Source organism: Mesoplodon mirus, assembly GCF_964341445.2.
Source record: "Mesoplodon mirus genome assembly, chromosome: 4".
Classification (NCBI taxonomy): domain Eukaryota; kingdom Metazoa; phylum Chordata; class Mammalia; order Artiodactyla; family Ziphiidae; genus Mesoplodon; species Mesoplodon mirus.
Window position 1 is genome coordinate 160,118,444 of NC_138979.1, and position 24,039 is coordinate 160,142,482.

At 42.6% G+C, this 24,039-nt stretch overlaps 2 protein-coding genes across 17 annotated transcripts in view; one reads left to right on the plus strand and one right to left on the minus strand.

Moving 5' to 3' along the window:
* Positions 1-9,588, plus strand: part of COQ6 (coenzyme Q6, monooxygenase) — a 22,355-nt gene extending 12,767 nt beyond the window's left edge. For 3 of the 5 annotated variants that reach the window (XM_082619488.1, XM_082619492.1, XM_082619490.1), the window contains 11 exons: positions 378-512; positions 1,605-1,663; positions 1,958-2,081; positions 4,713-4,843; positions 5,547-5,654; positions 5,918-5,980; positions 6,178-6,285; positions 7,939-8,141; positions 8,219-8,334; positions 8,500-8,666; positions 9,120-9,588. In XM_082619488.1, the coding sequence (XP_082475614.1) occupies positions 378-512; positions 1,605-1,663; positions 1,958-2,081; positions 4,713-4,843; positions 5,547-5,654; positions 5,918-5,980; positions 6,178-6,285; positions 7,939-8,141; positions 8,219-8,334; positions 8,500-8,666; positions 9,120-9,149 (1,244 nt within the window). In that variant the 3' untranslated portion in view covers positions 9,150-9,588. Of the gene's footprint in view, positions 1-377; positions 513-1,115; positions 1,198-1,604; positions 1,664-1,957; positions 2,082-4,712; positions 4,844-5,546; positions 5,655-5,917; positions 5,981-6,177; positions 6,286-7,938; positions 8,142-8,218; positions 8,335-8,499; positions 8,667-9,119 lie in introns of those variants that run through there. The other 2 variants (XM_082619491.1, XM_082619489.1) reach the window with 2 other exon arrangements.
* A 2,853-nt stretch (positions 9,589-12,441) lies between these two features.
* Positions 12,442-24,039, minus strand: part of ENTPD5 (ectonucleoside triphosphate diphosphohydrolase 5 (inactive)) — a 40,436-nt gene continuing 28,838 nt past the window's right edge. For all 12 annotated transcript variants that reach the window (XM_082619505.1, XM_082619504.1, XM_082619503.1 and 9 more), the window contains 2 exons: positions 16,673-16,788; positions 12,442-13,487 (listed from right to left, as the gene is read on the minus strand). In XM_082619505.1, the coding sequence (XP_082475631.1) occupies positions 13,401-13,487; positions 16,673-16,788 (203 nt within the window). In that variant the 3' untranslated portion in view covers positions 12,442-13,400. The remainder of the gene's footprint in view (positions 13,488-16,672; positions 16,789-24,039) is intronic.

A 24,039-nucleotide genomic window follows, 5' to 3' on the forward strand; every position in this document is an offset into this window, starting at 1 on the left:
TAATTTTTAGTGACTTAATACTTTGTAGATTGTAAATATCTGGTGTCTAAATACTACAGCCTTCCTTTCTTCACGTTTCCTTTCTAGGGCAGTCTGTTCATTTGCTACGGGTTTTGCCATTATTTGTGTCTTTGCACATGGCGGGTGTTAGACTGTCTGGAGAGGCCTTACCACCATGGGCAGGGTGCTTTGCGTGACTGAAATGGTAGTATACGTTATTGCTTAGGATGCCACATGATGTTTTCCTTTTTATGTGTGTAAGAAATTTGTATCCTGAGGGCTAAGGGATTAGTTAATATATTGCTTCTCTTGGAAATGAGAAAGAATAAATTCTGATTTTCCTAAAATGATATAACATTTTATTCTTTTTTTTTTAGGATATGATATTCACTTTTGTGACAAGAAAATCCTGTTGCTAGAAGCAGGTCCAAAGAAAGTACTGGGGAAATTGCCAGAAACTTACAGCAACAGGGTCAGCTCCATTTCCCCTGGCTCCGCAACCCTTCTCAGTAGTGAGTAGAAGATCCTCTGTCGTAGAACCAATCTCCTGTCTCTCTTGACTTTCCAGTGTGCCCCATAGAGCAGAGTCAGCAGAGCATCTGGCGAGGAGGGAGCTCACTGAGATGGCTGGGAAGAGGAGGGTGGGGTTGGTAAGTCTAGTACATAGTCGAAGATGAGGACCCCTGGAATTGTTCATGTGTCAACTCGCAGTCTGAGGAAGACACCTCTGGGACATGTGGGTCCATGTAGACATCATTTGTTATGTTGGGTAATTATGAATTGGTGGAATTGAAACTATATGAACTAATTACGATCATTCGCTTCTAGTAACAGCATACTCTTCATTTCCAGAGTCAGCCCTATAGGGGGCTGGGGAGCCTGAATGCTAAGTGCTTGTAGGGTATAGATGGATGTGTACACATGGAACCAGTTAGCAAATTGTCTTAAGGTCTTTGTCAAATGTTACTCCCTCAAGCCATCCTATCTAGAAACACCCCATCTAAAATTAAACTCTTGCATGACTCTCTAGCTCCTTATACTGCTTTGTTTTTCTTTATAACACTACCTGACATTTTATTATGAATTTTTTTTTAATTGTCTATCTCTCCAACTAGAATGTCAGCTGCTGAAGGGCAGAGATTTGTCTGTTTGGTTTCCCGCTTTATGCTCAGTACCTAGAAGTGTATCTGGCACATAGTAAGTGCTCAGTAAATATTTCCTCAATGAATGAATCGGTTTAGTGCTCTGGAATTAAGCAAAAAATAGTCTTTATCCAGGGAGTTTGTATCCTCAATAGGATGATGAAGGAAAAGAAAATACGGATTTGGTTTATTTCCCCCACTTTATTATTTCCCCCACTTTAATGCGATTTGACCTTTGATCATGAAAGCTGGGTCTTTTTCATGCTGTATAATCTGAACTTGGGAACAGAGTAGCTTAGCTCCTAGCATCAAACAGGATAGAAGTGAAGAGTATTTCCCTATTATTGGAGAACGCTGAAAACAACCTCTTACTTAACAGGAAGGAGAGAGAAAGGGGAACCCAGGAGGGATGCCGGTCCCATCAGGTTGCTCTGGTCTATATATAACTCCTTTCTTTTGTAGGTTTTGGTGCCTGGGACCACATCTGCAACATGAGATACAGAGCCTTTCGGCGAATGCAGGTGCCTCCTTTATCACCTTTGGCTTGTCTTGGTCTATCTTGAGTTAAGATATTGGAGTTCATATTCTCTCATTACAGGTTTTCTGTAAATGTGGGAGGAATTCAGACAGAGTTTACACTCAGTCGAAGGAAGTAGGAGGGAAGCATTCATGAGAGAATTTTCCTCCCACCTTATACCTGCTGCCAGAGGGACTGACAAACTGTGGTTTTTCTGCTTCAGTCAGTGCTCAGTTTGACTGGAGTAATATTTCCTTTTCCTTGGGTTGTAATACAGACTTTCCCTTTGTGTTTCCAGGTGTGGGATGCCTGCTCAGAAGCCCTGATAATGTTCGATAAGGATAATTTAGATGACATGGGCTATATAGTGGAGAACGATGTCATCATGCACGCTCTCACTAAGCAGCTGGAGGCTGTGTCAGGTGAGGTATCTATCTCTTCCATCTTCCACTCACTTTCTGGAAGATGAACTATCTTAGAGTTATTCTGGGACTTACTGGAAGGACCCCTTTTACAGATATTGATGTCCACCATAAAGAAGCCCTCAAACAGTTATCTCAGGGATGTTCTTTCTCCCTCTCTCTTTTTTAAACAGCTTTATTCAGGTATAACTTACATACCAATAATTCACTGATTTTAAGTGTACAATTCAGTGATTTTTGAATATATTTATAGAGTTGTGCCACCATCACCACAATATGATTATAGAACATTCCTATTACTCAAAAGTAAACCTCGTACCTGTTTACAGTCATTCCCCAGTCCCACTCCTAGCCCCTGGCACCACTAATCTACTTTCTGGTTTTTGAGATTTGCCTATTCTGGACATTTCATGTCAATAGAATCATACAATATGTATTTTTTAATGTCTGACTTCTCTCACTAAATGCATTTTTTTTTCCTTTTTTTTTTTTTTTGCGGTATGCGGGCCTCTCACTGCTGTGACCTCTCCCGTTGCGGAGCACAGGCTCCGGACGCGCAGGCTCAGCGGCCATGGCTCACGGGCCCAGCCGCTCCGCGGCATGTGGGATCCTCCCGGACCAGGGCACGAACCTGTGTCCCCTGCATCGGCAGGCGGACTCTCAACCACTGTGCCACCAGGGAAGCCCTAAATGCATTTTTGAGATTCATTCATGTTGTAGTATGTATCAGTACTCCAGTCTTTTTTACTGCCCAGTAGTATTTCATTGTGTGGATATATCACATTTGGTTATCCATTCATCAGCTGATGGACATTTTGGGTTGTTTCTTTTTGGTGATTGTGAATAAAGCTGTGAACATTTATGGACAAGGTTTTGTGTGGACATGTTTCATTTCTTCTGGGTGGATACTTAGGAGTAGAATTGCTGGGTCATGTAATAATTCTATGTTTAACATTTTCATAAACTGCCAAACTTTAAAGAGGCTGTACCATGTCCCTTTCCCACCAACAATATATAAGGGTTCCAATTTCTCCACCAACACTTTATTCCCCTCAACCTTTTTTTTTTTTTTTTAATAGCCGTCCTAGTAACTGAAGTGGTATCTCATTGTAGTTTTTTTGTTTATTTTTTTTGGCCACACCGCACAGCATGTGGGATCTCAGTTCCCCGACCAGAGAGTGAACCTGTGCCGCCTGCATTGGGAGCACAGACTCTTAACCACTGTACTGCCAGGGAAGTCCCATCTCGTAGTTTTGATTGTATTTACCTGATGACTAATAATGTTGAGTGTCTTTTCATGTACTTGTTGGCTATTTGTATATCTTTCTTTTTTTCTTTGGGCTGTATTGGGTCTTAGTTGTGGCATGTGGGATCTTTCGTTGCGGTGCTCAGGCTTCTCTCTAGTTGTGGTGTGTGGGCTTAGCTGCCCCGCGGCATGTGGGATCTTAGTTCCCCTACCAGAGATAGAACCTGCGTCCCCTGCATTGGAAGGTGGATTCTTAAACACTGGACCACAAGGGAAGTCCCTATTTGTATATCTTCTTTGGAGAAGTGTCTATTTAAAATCTTTTGCTCATTTTAAAACTAGATTATCTGTCTTTTTAAAATTAATTTATTTAAAAAATTTTTTTGGCTGTGTTGGGTCTGTGTCGCTGCACACGGGCTTTCTCTTGTTGCAGCGAGCGGGAGCTACTGTTCATTGCAGTCCATGGACTTCTCATTGTCGTGGCTTTTCTTGTTGCGGAGCATGGGCTCTAGGTGCACAGGCTTCAGTAGTTGTGGCGTGCGAGCTCTAGAGCGCAGGCTCAGTAGTTGTGGTGCACGGGCTTAGCAGCTCCGCGGCATGTGGGATCTTCCCGGACCAGGGATTGAACCCGTGTCCCCTGCATTGGCAGGCAGATTCTTAACCACTGCGCCACCAGGGAGGTCCTAAAGATAATTTAGATCTAATAGTCACTTAGAAACATGTCCCATAATATATTGGTGAAAAAAAGTGTGTCATATGATCCCACTTGTGTGTGTGAGTGTGTGTGGGGTGTGTGTGCATATACACACATAGGAAGTTGTTTGGAAAGCTATACAACAAAGCTTTAACTAGCTGTCTCTGAGTGGTATGATTAAAGGTGATTTTTTCCCCCTTTTTAAACCTTTCTTTGTGGTTCAGACTTTTACACAAAGTAAAAGTAGTAAGCATATACTTCTTATGATCAGAAAAGTAAAATGACTTCCAGTGGGAAGAAAAATCTTATGAAATCTAGAACTTGTTTGAGTCTGTGGTATTCCCCACCCTATTTGCTTTGAAAACACATGTGGGTTCATGTAGGCATAGAGTGAAACTGGAGCAGGATCATGAAGATGGGAAGAGTGCCTCATGCAGGTGACAATTCAGTGAGAGCTTACTTTTTTTTGTCCTTGTTTTCCTCACACTGATTCATCCCTGTGGCCTCTGTCATTTATTAGCTCTTAGACCATAGCATATATCACATGAGTTATTTTTGAGATCTTTACTTTTCTTGTTTAGGAGTAAATGATAAGATAAATATAAGCTGTCTTGGGACTTTGCTTTAGTTTTTTCCTCAACCTGTGGGCCAACTGTCTAATGTTTTGTTTTTTCTCTTTTGACCTCCCTAGACCGAGTGACCGTTCTCTACAAGAGCAAAGCAGTCAGCTATACCTGGCCTTATCCATTTTCCATGGCAGACTCCAGCCCTTGGGTTCATATTACCCTAGGTGATGGCAGCATCCTCCAGACCAAATTGTTGGTAGTTGAAGATTCTTATTTTGCCAGGGGTCTCGCATATCCACATCTTGTTAGATTCTAGCATCTCTAGTTTTAGATCTAAGCTATAGTTAAAGTTAATTTTAGGCAAAGCTTTTGGTTATAAGGACCCATACCCACTCAAGCCAGCTCCAGTTAAGATGGTTCTGTTGTAAATCCTGTACAGGAAGCAATCTCTTGGACCATCATAGGTCTTGAAATAAAGGATAGCTGGCCTTACAGGGACAGGAATCAGAGGGTCAGAAATTGAGGCCGTTCATTCCCTCTCAGGAGTCCTGTAGTCGTTCATCTCCTTGCGTCTCCCATTTTTTTCTCTTTCTGCTCATCAGCTTCCCCTTTTCCATGGCAGCCGTTCCCAACCTTACTTCAGGATTCTTCAGCTCCAGCGCCTGCCTTATTGCTTTCTAGTTCAAATATCAAGAGACTTTGGCTCAGTTTAACCTACAGCTGGCACCTCTTGGATCAGATGTCCAGCTTTGGTCTGTTAATTGAAGCTGGGATCGCATATGTATGGCTACCCTTCTAGGGGCTGGGAGTGAGGCAGGCATGATAAAGAGTTACCTGCCACAGATGGGCTTGCCACCAGTGGGAAGTGGAGAAAACTCTTAGGAGGCAGAGACAAACTTCTGGAACAGTTTCATTAATTAAAAGGTTTTAAGACTCAGCAGGCTCTTGTCTCCATGCAGATTGGTGCAGATGGCCACAACTCAGGAGTACGGCAGGCCGCTGGAATCCAAAATGTTAGCTGGAACTATGACCAGTCCGCTGTTGTGGCTACTCTGCATTTATCGGAGGTAAGATCTTGAGCCCACTATCTGGGGGCCTTGCTCGGGTTTAATTGGTACTGGGGAGATATGGGGATATATGTATATCTATAGCTGAGCCACTGTGTTATAAAGCAGAAACTAACACACCATTGTAAAGCAGTTACACTCCAATAAAGATGTTAAAAAAATAAAAAATAAAATACATATAGATATCTTATGACCTAGGAAAAAAACCAATAATAATTGGTACTGGGTACTTCTCACAAGAACTCTTCTCCTCTCCGTTGTAGGCCACAGAAAACAACGTAGCTTGGCAGAGATTTCTCCCCTCCGGGCCCATTGCTCTGCTTCCGGTAAGAAGTCCTTCTGGCTAGTCTGCTTGAACATATCAAGCCTTCCTCTTATAGAACTTCATTTTCTCTCAGCCTTTTTCTGGTTTCAAGGGAATATGCCCAGGCTAGCTTTGTTACCCCTTTTTGTCTTCCTTCGTGCTTGAGAGCTCTTAAGAACAGAAGTTTTAGCCCTTGGTATTGATGTTCTTTTGACACAGCTCTCAGACACTTTGAGTTCCTTGGTTTGGTCCACATCCCATGAACATGCAGCAGAGCTGGTCAGCATGGATGAGGAAAAGTTTGTGGATGCCGTTAACTCTGCCTTTGTGAGTATCACCAGCTGACGATATGTTGCTGGGATAGGTACAGAAAGGTGGTTTTGAGTAAGAAAAGAAGAACAACCAACCAGCTGCCCCTTTGAACCTGTAACACTTGATGTGGATTATGTGGAGGAGGGGACTCAGGAAAATGTAAAACAAAGAAATTAATTTGTGTGCTCTTCTGAGGGTTGTGGGCTGCTGCTATGCTGACTGAAACAGCTGCCTGGGTGGTAGTTACTTGGATAAGTAACTTTTTTTGAAGCTGTAATACTTTGATAATTTTTAACAGATGCCAAGTACCTGAACCATTGAAGCCTGATTCATCAGAAATGTTTCTGGGGAGGGGCTGAGCACACTTCCATAGTGAGCTTAAGAGTAAGCTTTGTAGAGAGATGTGGGTTCAATATTGGTTCTACCTGTTAATCTCCTGAAAAATGGACATAGTATCACCAACCTCTTAGGGTTTAATAGTAATAAAAGTCTAAAGACTTAGAAAGAGAATTTATGTAAAATGCTTGGAACATACCTAGTACATTATAGGGTACTCAACAAATGATAATTATTACTGGAGTAGACATAGCCTTTAGATAATACAGACACCAATATTTTTGGAGTTCAGATGTCACATTATCTAAATTCACTAATGATACTGATCGATAACATTTCTCCAGCACTTACTATGTGCCAGGTACAGGTGAAGAGTTTTTTTTACATGTATTTATGTATTTAATTCAGTGAACCACTGAGGTAGGTACTATTATCCTGCTCACGTAGAGACAGGTGACTTGCCTGAGGTCATGCAGCTGGTGGCAAAGCTGGGTTCTGAAATCAGGCCGGCCCTTGAGCCTATGCTTTTAACCGCCAAACCCTACTGCCTCGCCAATGACTTCACACTGGTTTACAGTGAAGAACGTAAGCTCCGCTGCTCTGCAGTAACCTCAAGGATAAAAAGAACTGAACACACTGAAGTCGCTTCCAAGATAAATGGTGACCCTTTATGGGTCATTTAGTATATATTCCTGGCATAGGCCTTTGCAGTACATTCATTCAGCAAGAGTTATGAGTGCTTGTATATAGAAGGCTCTGGAGTTGGACAGATGAGACATAGTCCCTGCTTTCAGGAAGCTCACAGTCAAGTGAGGGAGAAAGATACAGAAATGACAGTTTGGGTACAGTTGGTAGAGTATGCATAGGATACTGTGGGAGCATGGAGGAGAAAGACACACACAGAAGAAGGTTCGGAGGGAGGTTTACAAAAAGGGGTGACAGCTTCTGCATGCTCTGAGGTGTTATCCTGGTGAACTAGAAGTGGGAGGACGTTCTAAGTAGAGGGGTGTGTGGAGGCATGTTGTAGAGTGAGCTACTTTGTGGCTGGCATGTGCATTTTGAGGGTAGGATTAGTGGAAGGTGAAGCTCAGAGGTAGGTAGGGGCAGCTCATGAGTAGTTTGGCTTGATCCTAAAGCCTGTGGGAAGTGATGGGAAGTTGCATTTTGCATTTGTTTGAGGGGCTTGTCACTTTAGTGACACAAATCAGTTTAGGTGTGTTAGGTCCCACTACCCTTGGCTGTGGTTATAAAATGGTTGCCTTGTTGGATTGTTAATTCCCTGCTGGAGTCGCTCATGAAATTTCACTTTGTTTTGTGGCTGGTGCTACTCAGTGGAGTGATGCCAACCACACAGACTTCATCGACTCGGCTGGCTCCATGCTGCAGTATGCGGTTGCCTTTCTGAAGCCCACTAAGATCTCAGCTCGCCAGCTGCCCCCAAGTGTAGCCAGGGTGGATGCCAAAAGCCGAGTACTGTTTCCTCTTGGGTTGGGACATGCTGCAGAGTACGTCCGGCCTCGGCTGGCACTCATTGGGTAAGATAATAACAGAGCAGGGCCACTCCTTTTCACTCTAGGCTGGAGGCTACACCTGAACTCTGCTTTATCCTTAGGGATGCAGCCCACAGAGTCCATCCACTTGCAGGACAAGGTGCCAACATGGGCTTTGGGGATATCTCCAGCTTGCTCCATCACCTCAGGACTGCAGCCTTCAATGGGAAAGACTTAGGTAAGGATTCAAGTACCTTAGAGAGGTATCCCAAGGTCCTATAATACGGGAAGATCAGGAAAATGGCCCTCAGTAGCTAGATGTAGTGGACATAATGCATCTGGTTTGCTAGGAAGGAAAACTTCACTACTGAATTAGGGATTTAACCTTTCCTTTTCCCTTCAGGCTCCATGAGTCACCTCACAGCTTATGAAACAGACAGACAGCGTCACAACACTGCTCTTCTGGCTGCTACTGACCTACTAAAACGGCTGTATTCTACCAGTGCCACCCCACTGGTGCTGCTCAGGACGTGGGGCTTGCAGGCTACAAATGCAGTATCTCCGCTCAAAGTAAGAGAGTTCTTTCTCCCAGATCTCCAAGAGTCTTGCTCACTGAGGAATGACTTCACCAATGACTCGGTTTCTTTGAATTAATTTTCTTGGCTGTAAAATTATCATCTTTATCTGAGTACCTTCCCCAGTGGTTATGAGCAGAAATATCCCTTCCGGGGTTTTTGGTGCTAGGGCCCACATCTAAGCAGTAACCTTATATAAGGGTTTAAAATAGTGAATAGGGACTTGTAAAGATAAAGATGCTTAAACTCCTTTTGCTGCTTGGCCAGCTTCTTTCCTGAGAAACTTGCATTAAAAGACACTTTGGAGGGACTCAGGAGGAGAATCTATCTGGGACTTTTGCCAAATTTTTGCTTTAATCACTTTAGATATTTTAAAGTATTATCTTCACCTGCCCACATACTTTACAATGTCAGAGTATCACTCACTTTGTTTCATTTTTTCCTCCAGGAACAGATTATGGCCTTTGCAAGCAAATGAATTCTCCTCTTCTGGATCTTTTCCCAAGACCATCACGTATTTTCAAGATTTAATTTAATAAACTTACATTAGAATTCTGCAGTCTCTTTTTCTCCTCTGCTTAATGGACCTGTGGAGCTCAAATAGTGAGTGATAATTTGCTGTGAGGAGGGCATATCAACCAAGCCAAGAAAAAAAACCCAAAGGAAGACTATGATTTGATTGAAAAGAACTTTTTATTACTAAAAAATTGCTAAGGTGCTGTCTCATTCATTCTCACTTGTTAGCAGTCCTTTCTAAAGAGAGGATTTATACAATTCAAAAAGAATGCTGGTTGTAAATTTATACAGTTGTTTTTTGATAAAGATAAGAATTAGAAATAGTCAATTGATGCATTTTTGTTAGAATTGCTGTTTTAAAATTAGTAACACTAGAATGCAAAATAAACACAAATTGCTTTAACCTTTATTATAGGTATATTAGACTTTCTGAAAAGAAAACCAAATCTTAAAATGCTAGTTATTATTTCCTCATCACAGCACCGTATTTCATTTATGGTTCCTCTGTGGGACACCAGTATTCTGTAATAAAACAATAAATAATTTCATTGCACAGGTTTAAAGACCTCAGGAACCAGGTCAAAAGGAAAAATCTGACTAGCAGCAGAATTTGTTCATGTTTGGTTGCAGGCTGGTGCCAGCCCGGGTGGGGGTGGGTTGTTTTACTGTGCACTTTAGAAGCGGTTACCTCACAGTACCAGAGATACCTGTCGAAGAGAGTTTTGGATCCATTAGATTTGTATACCACAAACAACATCTTGCCCAGAAGTCTGACTTGCAGATGAAAGGAGAAGATAACAGTCTGCTTTTGATCCAACCTAAGCTATTCTTGGGAAATTTTAGGGAATGGAAAATTTGTTACCACAGGGGAGCTTTTCAGGTAAATGCGGAAAATTTATAAGATACTAAAAAAGTGTGAATGTCACAAACCTTCCTGGAATCTCAGGAAAAAAATGTGTCCAGAATGAAAGATGGCAGCTACTGGAAAAAGCTGTGTGATGACTGGCAGAGTCCAGTAAGGTCACTGTAGGGGAAAAAAGGTCATCTTTCATAAAAAAATGGAAAGGTAGCCCAGGTATGAAGAACATGGACTCTCCAGAAGTATGCAAACAGAATCAGGCAAGACATGAAGAATTTTAAGGCACAGCTTGCAAGGACCGCCATAACCCACAGTGTTTTTCATATGATGATGATAACAAACACACAAAATCCACTATGTGCCAGGCCATGTCCTAGTATTTGAAATATATAACACATTTACAGAAAGAAAACCTAACCATCAAGATTAGGCCTTGTAGGACTCTTAATAAGAGGCCCAAAAGGTATGCTAGGGGCAAAAAGGACATTACAAATTGTTTTTTCTAAGAAATAAAAAGTCTCATTCCAAATTGCTCCTATAATGGATAGACTGGTTAATTCTCCAGATAGTCTAATCAAGATTATCAGAAAATATGTAGATACATTTCTGGAGTTATAATGCACCTACCTAACAATTCTGAAAGTATTTGGGATGACCGAAGGTGTCTGCTGAACAATATGTGGCCTTTATAAGAAAAGCTTCAGAGACAAGCTGTGGTGATAAAGACCAGGAACTCTTACCTCTCTGAACCCATCAAGCTGGAGGAGTCTTTAGTGAACACAGCTTATCATCTCTTGGGAAAACTTGGTTTCTAATAGAGAACTGTCTCCCCCTAATCTTGCAGAACAGCATTTCGTGTATGATGACTGGTTCTAACACCATACTCTTGACAAAGATGGGAAGGGGGCCTAGAAGTCAAGTGATAATATTAAGAAGAATGTGAAGGACTTGGGAGAAGTTTTCTTCAGACCGAAAGGCTGTGGAAGGAGGGATTAGAGCAGAACTGAGACCACTGAGAAGGAGGGGTTTTAACATCAGTGCAAAATCCCAAAGTGGAATGAGGTGTCTGGAAACATGCCTACACAGAAGCTGAATGACAACCGGTTAGAAGTGTTAAGGGAGTTCTGCAATGGGTAGAAGATTGGATTGATTATATCTTTGGGCTGTTTCCAACTCTAAAGATTCTGTTATTTCACTCTGTATTAGCATTTTTGGAGGAAGAGACAGTAGGTATAAAGGTGACCTTAGTATAATTAAAAATCACTGTGAAGGGCTTCCCTGGTGGCACAGTGTTTAGGAGTCCGCCTGCCAATGCAGGGGACGTAGGTTCGAGCCCTGGTCCGGGAGGATCCCACATGCCGCAGAGCAACTAAGCCCATGAGCCACAACCACTGAGCCTGCGCTCTAGAGCCCACGAGCCACAACTACTGAGCCCATGCGCCTAGAGCCGGTGGCCCGCAACAAGAGAAGCCACCGCAGTGAGAAGCCCGCGCACCGCAACAAAGAGTAGCCCCCTGCTTGCCACAACTAGAGGGAGCCTGTGTGCAGCAGTGAAGACCCAACACAGCCCAAAATAATAAAACTTAAAAAAAAAAAATCACTGTGAAGAAGAAAAAATTCCACATTGAATTGAAAAACTAAAATTTGGGGGGATGAGGGTATAGAAATTTGCCTAGTTATTTGCACATATCAGATGTTAAATATTTATTGACTCAGTGGAATACTTTTAAAAATAAGGTTCCCCAGGGACTGGTGTGAGGGCCAGGTATATTTAACATCTTTTGTGAAAAAGCTGAAAGACAGTCTACTGTGAAAAGTACAAGTCTGGGGAGATACTCTGCTGGAAAGAAGCTGGAGGTAAAGAGCCAAGGTGTAGAAGCCAGACTACTGGAAGATCTTTCACGTCTAAGAGCAGCATGGGTAGACAAGGAAATAGTAGTTATGTGGGAAAGTGCAAGATCATGAAGTTTAGGGGAAGTAATTCACAAAGTCAAGAGCTCTGAACATTCAAACTCAAAGTGAGCATCCACTGTATGGATGTGGGCCAAAATGGCCAAGTAAATCAAATGTTAGGTATCATCAAGGAGGGTTCAGAAACCCTAGAACTAGACAAATAATGTGGAGGATGCTAGCTAAAATGATCAGGGGCCAGGGCAGAAAGAGACACTGCTGTAAACAGAATAAAAGGACAAACTGAAAGGGGCTATCACCCAAATCCAGATCCTTGAAAAGCACAGCCACAGGCCTCTCACTGCAGCCCAAAAGCTAGGGTACAGATGTACTCCTTAGAAACACCCAGAAAACAAGTTTCGGGTGACTAATGACTATGAACACAGTAGCCTGAGGAAAGACGCGCTAGCTCTGAAAACACAGACGCGCACGTTCCCATAAGGTGGATATGCTCAGTACCCCAGGGCTCACCGAGAAAAAGGTGAGTACAAGGAGGTAGTCTGTGGAAGGCAGCCACACCCTCCCAAAGCGTGGCCCTAGAAACTGGATGGCCTCCCTTCTGCCCAGCTGTGAGTTGCTCTCCAGCCTTCTGAGATTTAAAATGGTCTCAGCTGGCTGATTGGTGCTGACACAAAGCCGGATCACATAACTTCAGATATGGTACCCTTTTTTTTTTTTTTTTTGGCCACACCACGTGCACGGCTTCCAGGATCTTAGTTCTCCGACCAGGGATCGAACCCATGTCCTTGGCAGTGAAAGCTCGTAGTCCTAACCACCGGACCTCCAGGGAATTCCCCAGATATGGCTTTTTTTTTTTTTTTTCCTCTTCAAACTACACATGGAAAGTAAAACCAGGTATTTTTTTCTTTCTTTTTTTTTTAGGGTAGGTGAGTGGAGATAAAGGTGGGACAGGGCAATGTGCAGGGAAAAGAAAACACTGCTGTTGATAGGTCATGGGATTGCAATCAGTCAGCTGAGTTTAACATGTAAGAGGAAAATTAAAATGTTCAAAGGAATGAGGCACTGAAAGGGTTGAAATGAGATTCTTCTTTGGTTCCCAGGGTTCCATCCCTGGGTTCCCCAAGGTTAAGTTCCAAAGCTATTCCTTTGGCTCTCTGTGACACACAAGGAACCTCGAAGATTTAGACTCTGGTACCAGCTGTGCACGAAGAGTGGTTAGGAAATAGTTCACATTTGAGGTGTAAAAGTAATTAAATCCAGATCTCTATAGACTCAAGGGCAAGACCTGTCTACAGAAGCCCCTTCCTCCAGATAAAATCAGCTGCTGGGCTTCAGTCTAGGCTGTCCCCAGACTAGCTCAGAATACAACTGAGTCCTCTCCTCTCTCCTTCTCCCTTTAACAAGGTTGTTGACAAATGCAGGCCTCAGAGGAACGGCTTGGCCTCAGTGGGAGATGCCCAGAGACTGCAGCAGGTGAAAGGTGGCCCCCAAGGCCCAGCCTGTCTCTATGTTGTTCACTTTCTTTGTGAGCTGTTGGGAAGGAGAAAAAAAAAGTCTTAATATTTTCATTCAATTTTCAACTCTAGCAAGCACAACAAGCAGAGAATATCTGCAAAGATCATCCACATGGCCAAACCAAGGCAGAACTGGGAGTAGCCAGTCTCTGGAGGCTTCTCCCAATCCTCTCTGTAGGTTCCCATCCGGCCATTGCCCCTACACCTGCCAATCTGATCCCTGAATCTCTGGGCCCAAGAAGTGGTCTCAACCCAGGACTTCTAGAGAGGACCTTTTAGACAGACAGGCTTCTGAACTCTCTCCCTAATCCTAAACTAAACACAACAGGAGTTAGCAATAGATTCAGGGGTAGGAAAGAACATACTAAGCTTCTCAATTCATACTTTGTAAGCAAGTGCATCTTCTTAAGCACTACTTAATGACAAACCAAGGCACTTGAGGCATTCTAGGCCAGGTTGTACCTCAACTAGTTCAGTGACCTTGGGCAAAAGTTTAGACTCGATTTTGTCAACTACATAACAAGTGGGTTAGATTAGTCAATATATCAAATTGTTTTCTTCAGAATCCTAGGGGTTCCTTGACAGTGCTTCAAAGGAGAAAGGGAGGCAAAACGGTGAAGGAGTTCCAGATCCCCGACCTCTGATTCAACCAGATAGCTTCATTTTTATCAGTTTTACTGGAATTCTCCATAAGCCACTGTTGAATAAAGATGTCACCACCATACCCATACCCAGGTTTATAAATCAGCAAACTGGTTTTAGTCTTTCCTTGTAGTACTAACTTCTTAGGACACAATACTTCTGTGTTAACCTGATGAAATTTAGTCTATAGTCACTGTGCCAAAAACTGAGAAGAATGGCATGTGAATCATTATCTTGAGATTTAGTCTGTGACCCCGAAGTCAAACTGGGAGTGCCCCCCACCTCCCCAAAATGTTCTTCCTCTGTCCTTAGGACCGACAGTCTAGGGATATAGATGCCAAAGTGAAGTGATCTCTGGGACAGAGGGCTGTTCACCCCTGATACAAATTCTGCTGCCATTGAAATAAAGACTAAAAGGATGCAGAAATGGAAACGGCAGAAAACTGTCCTTAAATGATTTGGTTATTGTTGATGCTTAAGTAGAGGCAGTTGTTAACCTGGTATGTATTGAGGGCTCAGGATGACCTCTCTTATCCACAAATCTAGCTCCAACTGGTGTGAAATACCTATACTAACAATTAAACCAATATTAATAACTTCTTATGTGCCAGGCACTGTGCTTTATCTCCATTTTTATAACAGCCCTAAGAAATAGGTACTCTAAGGATCCCTGTGTTTTGAGTGAGGAACCTAAAAGTTAGAGGGGAAGTAAATCATCTAACATCACAGAGCTAGTAAGCTTGCAGAATCAGAACTTGAACCCAGATCTGATGGACAACAGAGCCCAAACTTTAAACACTACACTATACTGACTCTACTGGCAAGTAACTCTTTAAATGCCAATATTCTCAGCAGGTATAACAACACATTAAATCCAAATACCTTTGTACAAATGAATTTATGAAATCTGTATAACACAAGAAATGGGGCAATATAAACTCATCTGGAAATGAGGAAACAGGAAGGGGAAGTGACACAAAAGAAGGAAGGAGCTTCATAAACAAAGTACAATCCCTACTTCCTTGACCCCGAAAGTTCAAAGTTGCCCTGTGCCACAACTATATTTTTGTCACATCTCCTCTAATAGACTATGCTATTTGAGGACAAAGATTACATCTTAATCATCTTTGTAACTATAATGTGCAATTATTCAACTATGGTATGGAAGATAAAAAATATTATATATGGGATGGATGAAACTCATAAGATGTGTTTGGAATAAATAAGTTACTGCAGATAAACTTAGGAAGACAGAGAGGGACCCGAGACTCAAGAGGCACGAAATACATGAGGCACACACAAAATACATACGACATACTACACAAGGCATTCAATACTCACAAGGTCTTAAATAAGCCACTCACTGGTGATGCTCTTTGGCAGAGGTCCCTCATGTCCTCTGCCAAACAGAACCATCAAACCATCTAATGGGCTAATGAGTGAGCTAATGCTACTGGCCAGTGCACTTGCCTCTGTGCCCCTCCAAACAGAGCAAGTTTGTGTGACGGCCCCAGCACCTTCTGTCCTTGTGCCCCCTTGATCAAACTTCAGCTACAGTACCTGTAACCACACTATCATCGGCAGAGAGAGGCAGGACATATGAACCCAGGATTCAGGAAGTACAGCACCTCCAGCTTGTATGTACCCTATCCTGTGTGTTCACCTATCCCATTTCTTTCCCCTTGCTTTTCACCCTGACTTTTGTGGGGTTTCTTTGTTTTGCTTTTGGCCACCCGACGCAGCATGCGGGATCTTAGTTCCCCGACCAGGGATCAAACCCATGCCCCCTGCAGTGGAAGTGCAGATTCTTAACCACTGGACTGCCATGGAAGTCCCTCACCCTGACTTTTGAAGTTGATTTAATAAACCATGTAACTTGGGCATCTTAACCTGGGCTGCAAGCCTTTTGGCTCTGTGACCTCTGGGATAGCTTGCCTAGTAATATACAGTTGACCGTTGAACAACATGGGGGTTATAGGTGCCGACCCCCGTGCAGTCAAAAATCCACATATAACTTTACAGCTGGCCCTCCATATCCATGGATTCAACCAACCACAGATTGTGAAGTACTGTAGTATTTACTATTGAAAAGAATCCATGTATAAGTGGACCCAGTTCAAACCTGTTATTCAAGGATCAATGGTACTTAGAAGCTGCCATTGTATCAAGGTAATTTCCCACATTCATGGTGCCTTGCACAGTGCCTTGTCCATAGCCTGAATAAAATTACCTCAAAACTCCACCTACAGCCACTCTGATTACTAAACAAGTTTTTTTGTTTTTTAAAAAATATTAATTTATTTATTTGGTTGTGCCAGGTCTTAGTTGTGGCAGGCAGGCTCCTTAGTTGCGGCTCCTTAGTTGTGGCATGTGAACTCTTAGTTGCGGCATGCATGTGGGATCTAGTTCCCTGACCAGGGATCGAACCTAGGCCCCCTGCACTGGGAACGTGGAGTCTTAACCACTGCGCCACCAGGGAAGTCCCCTAAACAAGTTTTTAACTTTCTTTCTAACTCCCAAGTAAAAGGACTGTTATGTGATGCCGGTGTCCTCTCTTACCTGTAAGACGGTGCTGCCTGCAAAGCCAAAGCCATCCTTCAACAAGGCTGTGATGTAACTGAGATCCATACACAGGAAAGGACTGCCTGAGGTGAAGTTTTCCAGGTTATCACATACTGGAGGTGACAGAAAGAGAAAAGTGGAATTCAAGTTTGCAGCCAACTGAGAGGTGTATGATTTTCTCTAAATACAGACTGAGAATGAGCAAAGCAGAATCCTCCATTCTCCTTCTCCCAGATGCCTGGGAGTCTTGGAGGCTAGAACTGTGCACTGATAGCCTCTGCAAGACCCCAGCTCATCAAGAACCTGCACGTTTCTGATGTGACATCTAATCTACTCAAAGGTACACGGGTCCTAGTTTATTTGCTATGACATATATTCTATGACTTATTGTTGGGGCTTAATTCAACTAAGGCCCTTATATAGTAAGACAGGGAAATACCAGTTAGCCCTACTTCAGGGCCACTGGATAAGAGCAATTATTTGCTTATTTATTTTTTTACATCTTTATTGGAGTATAATTGCTTAACAATGGTGTGTTAGTTTCTGCTTTATAACAAAATGAATCAGTTATACATATACATATGTTCCCATATCCCACCCCTCTTGCGTCTCCCTCCCACCCTCCCTATCCCACCCCTCCAGGCGGTCACAAAGCACTGAGCTGATCTCCCTGTGCTATGCGGCTGCTTCTCACTAGCTATCTACCTTACGTTTGGTAGTGTGTATATGTCCATGCCTCTCTTTCGCTTTGTCACAGCTTACTCTTCCCCCTCCCCATATCCTCAAGTCCATTCTCTAGTAGGTCTGTGTCTTTATTCCTGTCTTACCCCTATGTTCTTCATGACATTTTTTTCTTAAATTCCATATATATGTGTCAGCATACAGTATTTGTCTTTCTCTTTCTGACTTACTTCACTCTGTATGACAGACTCTAGGTCCATCCACCTCACTACAAATAGCTCAATTTCGTTTCTTTTTATGGCTGAGTAATATTCCATTGTATATATGTGCCACATCTTCTTTACCCATTCATCTGATGATGGACACTTAGGTTGTTTCCATCTCCTGGCTATTGTAAATAGGGCTGCTATGAACATTTTGGTACATGACTCTTTTTGAATTATGGTTTTCTCAGGGTATATGCCCAGTAGTGGGATTGCTGGGTCAAATGGTAGTTCTATTTTTAGTTTTTTAAGGAACCTCCATACTGTTCTCCATAGTGGCTGTACCAATTCACATTCCCACCAGCAGTGCAAGAGTGTTCCCTTTTTTCCACACCCTCTCCAGCATTTACTGTTTGTAGATTTTTTGATGATGGCCATTCTGACTGCTGTGAGATGATATCTCATTGTAGTTTTGATTTGCATTTCTCTAATGAGTAAAGATGTTGAGCATCCTTTCATGTGTTTGTTGGCAGTCTGTATATCTTCTGTGGAGAAATGTCTATTTAGGTCTCCTGCCCATTTTTGGATTGGGTTGTTTTTTTGTTATTGAGCTGCATGAGCTGCTTATAAATTTTGGAGATTAATCCTTTGTCAGTTGCTTCATTTGCAAATATTTTCTCCCATGCTAAGGGTTGTCTTTTGGTCTTGTTTATGGTTTCCTTTGCTGTGCAAAAGCTTTGAAGTTTCATTAGGTCCCATGTGTTTATTTTTGTCTTTATTTCCATTTCTCTAGGAGGTGGGTCAAAAAGGATCTTGCTGTGATTTATGTCATAGAGTGTTCTGCCTATGTTTTCCTCTAAGAGTTTGATAGTATCTCACCTTACATTTAGGTCTTTAATCCATTTTGAGCTTATTTTTGTGTATGGTGTTAGGGAGTGATCTAATCTCATACTTTTACATGTCCCTGTCCAGTTTTCCCAGCACCAGTTATTGAAGAGACTGTCCTTTCTCCACTGTACATTCCTGCCTCCTTTATCAAAGATAAGGTGACCATATGTGTGTGGGTATATCCCTGGGCTTTCTATCCTGTTCCATTAATCTATCTTTCTGTTTTTGTGCCAGTACCATACTGTCTTGATTACTGTAGCTTTGTAGTATGGTCTGAAGTCAGGGAGCCTGATTCCTCCAGCTCCATTTTTCGTTCTCAAGATTGCTTCGGCTATTTGGGGTCTTTTGTGTTTCCATACAAATTGTGAAATTTTTTGTTCTAGTTCTGTGAAAAATGCCAGTGGTAGTTTGATAGGGATTGCATTGAATCTGTAGATTGCTTTGGGTAGTAGAGTCATTTTCACAATGTTGATTCTTCCAATCCAAGAACGTGGTATAGCTCTCCATCTATCTGTATCATCTTTAATTTCGTTCATCAGTGTCTTATAATTTTCTGCATACAGGTCTTTTGTCTCCTTAGGTAGGTTTATTCCTAGATATTTTATTCTTTTTGTTGCAATGGTAAATGGGAGTGTTTTCTTGATTTCACTTTCAGATTTTTCATCATTAGTGTATAGGAATGCCAAAGATTTCTGTGCATTAATTTTGTATCCTGCAACTTTACCAAATTCATTGATTAGCTCTAGTAGTTTTCTGGTAGCACCTTTAGGATTCTCTATGCATAGTATCATGTCATCTGCAAACAGTGACAGCTTTACTTCTTCTTTTCCGATTTGGATTCCTTTTATTTCCTTTTCTTCTCTGATTGCTGTGGCTAAAACTTCCAAAACTATGTTGAATAAGAGTGGTGAGAGTGGGCAACCTTGTCTTGTTCCTGATTTTAGTGGAAATGGTTTCAGTTTTTCACCATTGAGGACGACATTGGCTGTGGGTTTGTCATATATGGCCTTTATTATGTTGAGGAAAGTTCCCTCTATGCCTACTTTCTGCAGGGTTTTTATCAAAAATGGGTGTTGAATTTTGTCGAAAGCTTTCTCTGAATCTATTGAGATGATCATATGGTTTTTCTCCTTCAATTTGTTGATATGGTGTATCACGTTGATTGATTTGCATACATTGAAGAATCCTTGCATTCCTGGAATAAACCCCACTTGATCATGGTGTATGATCCTTTTAATGTGCTGTTGGATTCTGTTTGCTAGTATTTATTTGAGGATTTTTGCATCTATGTTCATCAGTGATACTGGCCTGTAGTTTTCTTTCTTTGTGACATCCTTTTTTTTTTTTTTTTTTTTGCGGTACGCGGGCCTCTCACTGTTGTGGCCTCTCCTGTTGCGGAGCACAGGCTCCGGACATGCAGGCTCAGCGGCCATGGCTCACGGGCCCAGCCGCTCCGCGGCATGTGGGATCTTCCCGGACCGGGGCACGATCCCGCGTCCCCTGCATTGGCAGGCGGACTCTCAACCACTGCGCCACCAGGGAAGCCCTTTGTGACATCCTTGTCTGGTTTTGGTATCAAGGTGATGGTGGCCTCGTAGAATGAGTTTGGGAGTGTTCCTCCCTCTGCTATACTTTGGAAGAGTTTGAGAAGGATAGGTGTTAGCTCTTCTCTAAATGTTTGATACAATTCGCCTGTGAAGCCATCTGGTCCTGGGCTTTTGTTTGTTGGAAGATTTTTTATCAGTTTCAATTTCAGTGCTTGTGATTGGTCTATTCATATTTTCTATTTCTTCCTGATTCAGTCTTGGCAGGTTGTGCATTTCTAAGAATTTGTCCATTTCTTCCAGCTTGTCCATTTTATTGGCATAGAGTTGCTTGTAGTAATCTCTCATGATCTTTTGTATTTCTGCAGTGTCAGTTGTTACTTCTCCTTTTTCATTTCTAATTCTATTGATTTCAGTCTTCTCCCTTTTTTTCTTGATGAGTCTGGCTAATGGTTTATCAATTTTGTTTATCTTCTCAAAGAACCAGCTTTTAGTTTTATTGATCTTTGCTATCGTTTCCTTCATTTCTTTTTCATTTATTTCTTATCTGATCTTTATGATTTCTTTCCTTCTGCTAACTTTGGGGTGTTTTTGTTCTTCTTTCTCTAATTGCTTTAGGTGCAAGGTTAGGTTGTTTGAGATGTTTCCTGTTTCTTAAGGTGGGAATGTATTGCTATAAACTTCCCTCTTCGAACTGCTTTTGCTGCGTCCCATAGGTTTTGGGTCATCGTGTCTCCATTGTCATTTGTTTCTAGGTATTTTTTGATTTCCTCTTTGATTTCTTCAGTGATCACTTCGTTATTAAGTAGTGTATTGTTTAGCCTCCATGTCTTTGTATTTTTTACAGCTCTTTTCCTGTAATTGATATCTAGTCTCATAGCATTGTGGTCGGAAAAGATACTTGATACAATTTCAATTTTCTTAAATTTACCAAGGCTTGATTTGTGACCCAAGATATGATCTATCCTGGAGAATGTTCCATGAGCACTTGAGAAAAATGTGTATTCTGTTGTTTTTGGATGGAATGTCCTATAAATATCAATTAAGTCCATCTTGTTTAATGTATCATTTAAAGCTTGTGTTTCCTTATTTATTTTCATTTTGGATGATCTGTCCATTGGTGAAAGTGGGGTGTTAAAGTCCCCTACTATGAATGTGTTACTGTCGATTTCCCCTTTTATGGCTGTTAGTATTTGCCTTATGTATTGAGGTGCTCCTATGTTGGGTGCATAAATATTTACAATTGTTATGTCTTCTTCTTGGATCGATCCCTTGATCATTATATAGTGTCCTTCTTTGTCTCTTCTAGTAGTCTTTATTTTAAAGTCTATTTTGTCTGATATAAGAATTGCTACTCCAGCTTTCTTTTGGTTTCCATTTGCATGGAATATCTTTTTACATCCCCTTACTTTCAGTCTGTATGTGTCTCTAGGTCTGAAGTGGGTCTCTTGTAGACAGCATATATATGGGTCTTGTTTTTGTATCCGTTCAGCCAATCTGTGTCTTTTGGTGGGAGCATTTAGTCTATTTACATTTAAGGTAATTGTCGATATGTATGTTCCTATTCCCATTTTCTTAACTGTTTTGGGTTCGTTATTGTAGGTATATTCCTTCTGTTGTGTTTCGTGCCTAGAGAAGTTCCTTTAGCATTTGTTGTAAAGCTGGTTTGGTGGTGCTGAACTCTCTCAGCTTTTGCTTGTCTGTAAACGTTTTAATTTCTCCATCAAATCTGAATGAGATCCTTGCTGGGTAGAGTAATCTTGGCTGCAGGTTTTTCTCCTTCATCACTTTAAATATGTCCTGCCAGTCCCTTCTGGCTTGCAGAGTTTCTGCTGAAAGATCAGCTGTTAACCTTATGGGGATTCCCTTGTGTGTTATTTGTTGTTTTTCCCTTGCTGCTTTTAATATGTTTTCTTTGTATTTAATTTTTGACAGTTTGATTAATATGTGTCTTGGTGTATTTCTCCTTGGATTTATCCTGTATGGGACTCTCTGTGCCTCCTGGACTTGACTGAGTATTTCCTTTCCCATATTAGGGAAGTTTTCAACTATAATCTCTTCAAATATTTTCTCAGTCCCTTTCTTTTTCTCTTCTTCTTCTGGAACCCCTATAATTCGAATGTTGGTGCGTTTAATGTTGTCCCAAAGGTCTCTGAGACTGTCCTCAGTTCTTTTCATTCTTTTTTCTTTCTTCTGCTCTGCAGTAGTTATTTCCACTATTTTATCTTCCACCTCACTTATCCGTTCTTCTGCCTCAGTTATTCTGCTATTGATCCCATCTAGAGTATTTTTTATTTCATTTATTGTGTTTTTAATCGTTGCTTGATTCATCTTTAGTTCTTCTAGGTCCTTGTTAACTGTTTCTTGCATTTTGTCTATTCTACTTCCAAGATTTTGGATCATCTTTACTATCATTATTCTGAATTCTTTTTCAGGTAGACTGCCTATTTCCTCTTCATTTGTTAGGTGTGGTGGGTTTTTATCTTGCTCCTTCTCCTGCTGTGTGTTTTTCTGTCTTCTCATTTTGCTTATCTTACTGTGTTTGGGGTCTCCTTTTTGCAGGCTGCAGGTTCGTAGTTCCCGTTGTTTTTGGTGTCTGTCCCCAGTGGCTAAGGTTGGTTCAGAGGGTTGTGTAGGCTTCCTTGTGGAGGGGACTAGTGCCTGTGTTCTGGTGGATGAGGCTGGATCTTGTCTTTCTGGTGGGCAGGTCCACGTCTGGTGGTGTTTTGGGGTGTCTGTGGACTTTTTATGATTTTAGGCAGCCTCTCTGCTAATGGGTGGTGTTGTGTTCCTGTCTTGCTAGTTGTTTGGCATAGGGTGTCCAGCACTGTAGCTTGCTGGTCATTGAGTGAAGCTGGGTGCTGGTGTTGAGATGGAGATCTCTGGAAGATTTTCGCTGTTTGATATTATGTGGAGCTGGGAGGTCTCTTGTAGACCAGTGTCCTGAAGTTGGCTCTCCCACCTCAGAGGCACAGCACTGACTCCTGGATCCTCAATTTGGGATGATTCGTTGTCTATTCATGTATTCCACAGATGCAGGGTATATCAAGTTGATTGTGGAGCTTTAATCCTCTGCTTCTGAAGCTGCTGGGAGAGATTTCCCTTTCTCTTCTTTGTTCTCACAGCTCCCGGGGCTCAGCTTTGGATTTGGCCCCGCCTCTGCGTGTAGGTCGCCGGAGGGCGTCTGTTCTTTGCTCAGACAGGACAGGGTTAAAGGAGCAGCCGCTTCGGGGACTCTGGCTCACTCAGGCCGGGAGGGAGGGAGGGGCACGGAGTGTGGGGCGAGCCTGCGGCAGCAGAGGCCAGTGTGACGTTGCACCAGCCTGAGGCACGCCGTGCGTTCTCCCAGGGAAGCCGTCCCTGGATCCCGGGACCCCGGCAGTGACGGGCTGCACAGGCTCCCCGGAAGGGGGGCGTGGACAGTGACCTGCGCTCGCACACAGGCCTCTTGGCGGCGGCAGCAGCCCCAGCGTCCCACACCCGTCTCTGGGGTCCGCGCTTTCAGCCGCGGCTCACGCCCGTCTCTGGAGCTCCTTTAAGCAGCGCTCTTAATCCCCTCTCCTCATGTACCAGGAAACAAAGAGGGAAGAAAAAGTCTCTTGCCTCTTTGGCAGGTCCAGACTTTTTCCCAGACTCCCTCCCGGCTAGCTGTGGCACATTAGCCCCTTCAGGCTGTGTTCATGCCGCCAGCCCCAGTCCTCTCCCTGCGCTCCGACTGAAGCCCGAGCCTCAGCTCCCAGCGTCACCTGCCCCGGCGGGCGAGCAGACAAGCCTCTCGGGCTGGTGAGTGCCAGTTGGCACTGATCCTCTGTGCGGGAATCTCTCCGCTTTGCCTTACCCAGGTACGTGGGGAGTTTCTTGCATTTTGGGAGGTCTGAGGTCTTCTGCCAGCGTTCAGCAGGTGTTCTGTAGGAGTTTTCCACGTGTAGCTGTATTTCTGGTGTTTTTTTAAAAATTTAATTTATTTTTGGCTGCGTTGGCTCTTCTTTGTTGTGCATGGGCTTTCCATAGTTGTGGTGAGCAGGGGCTACTCTGCGTTGCAGTGCGT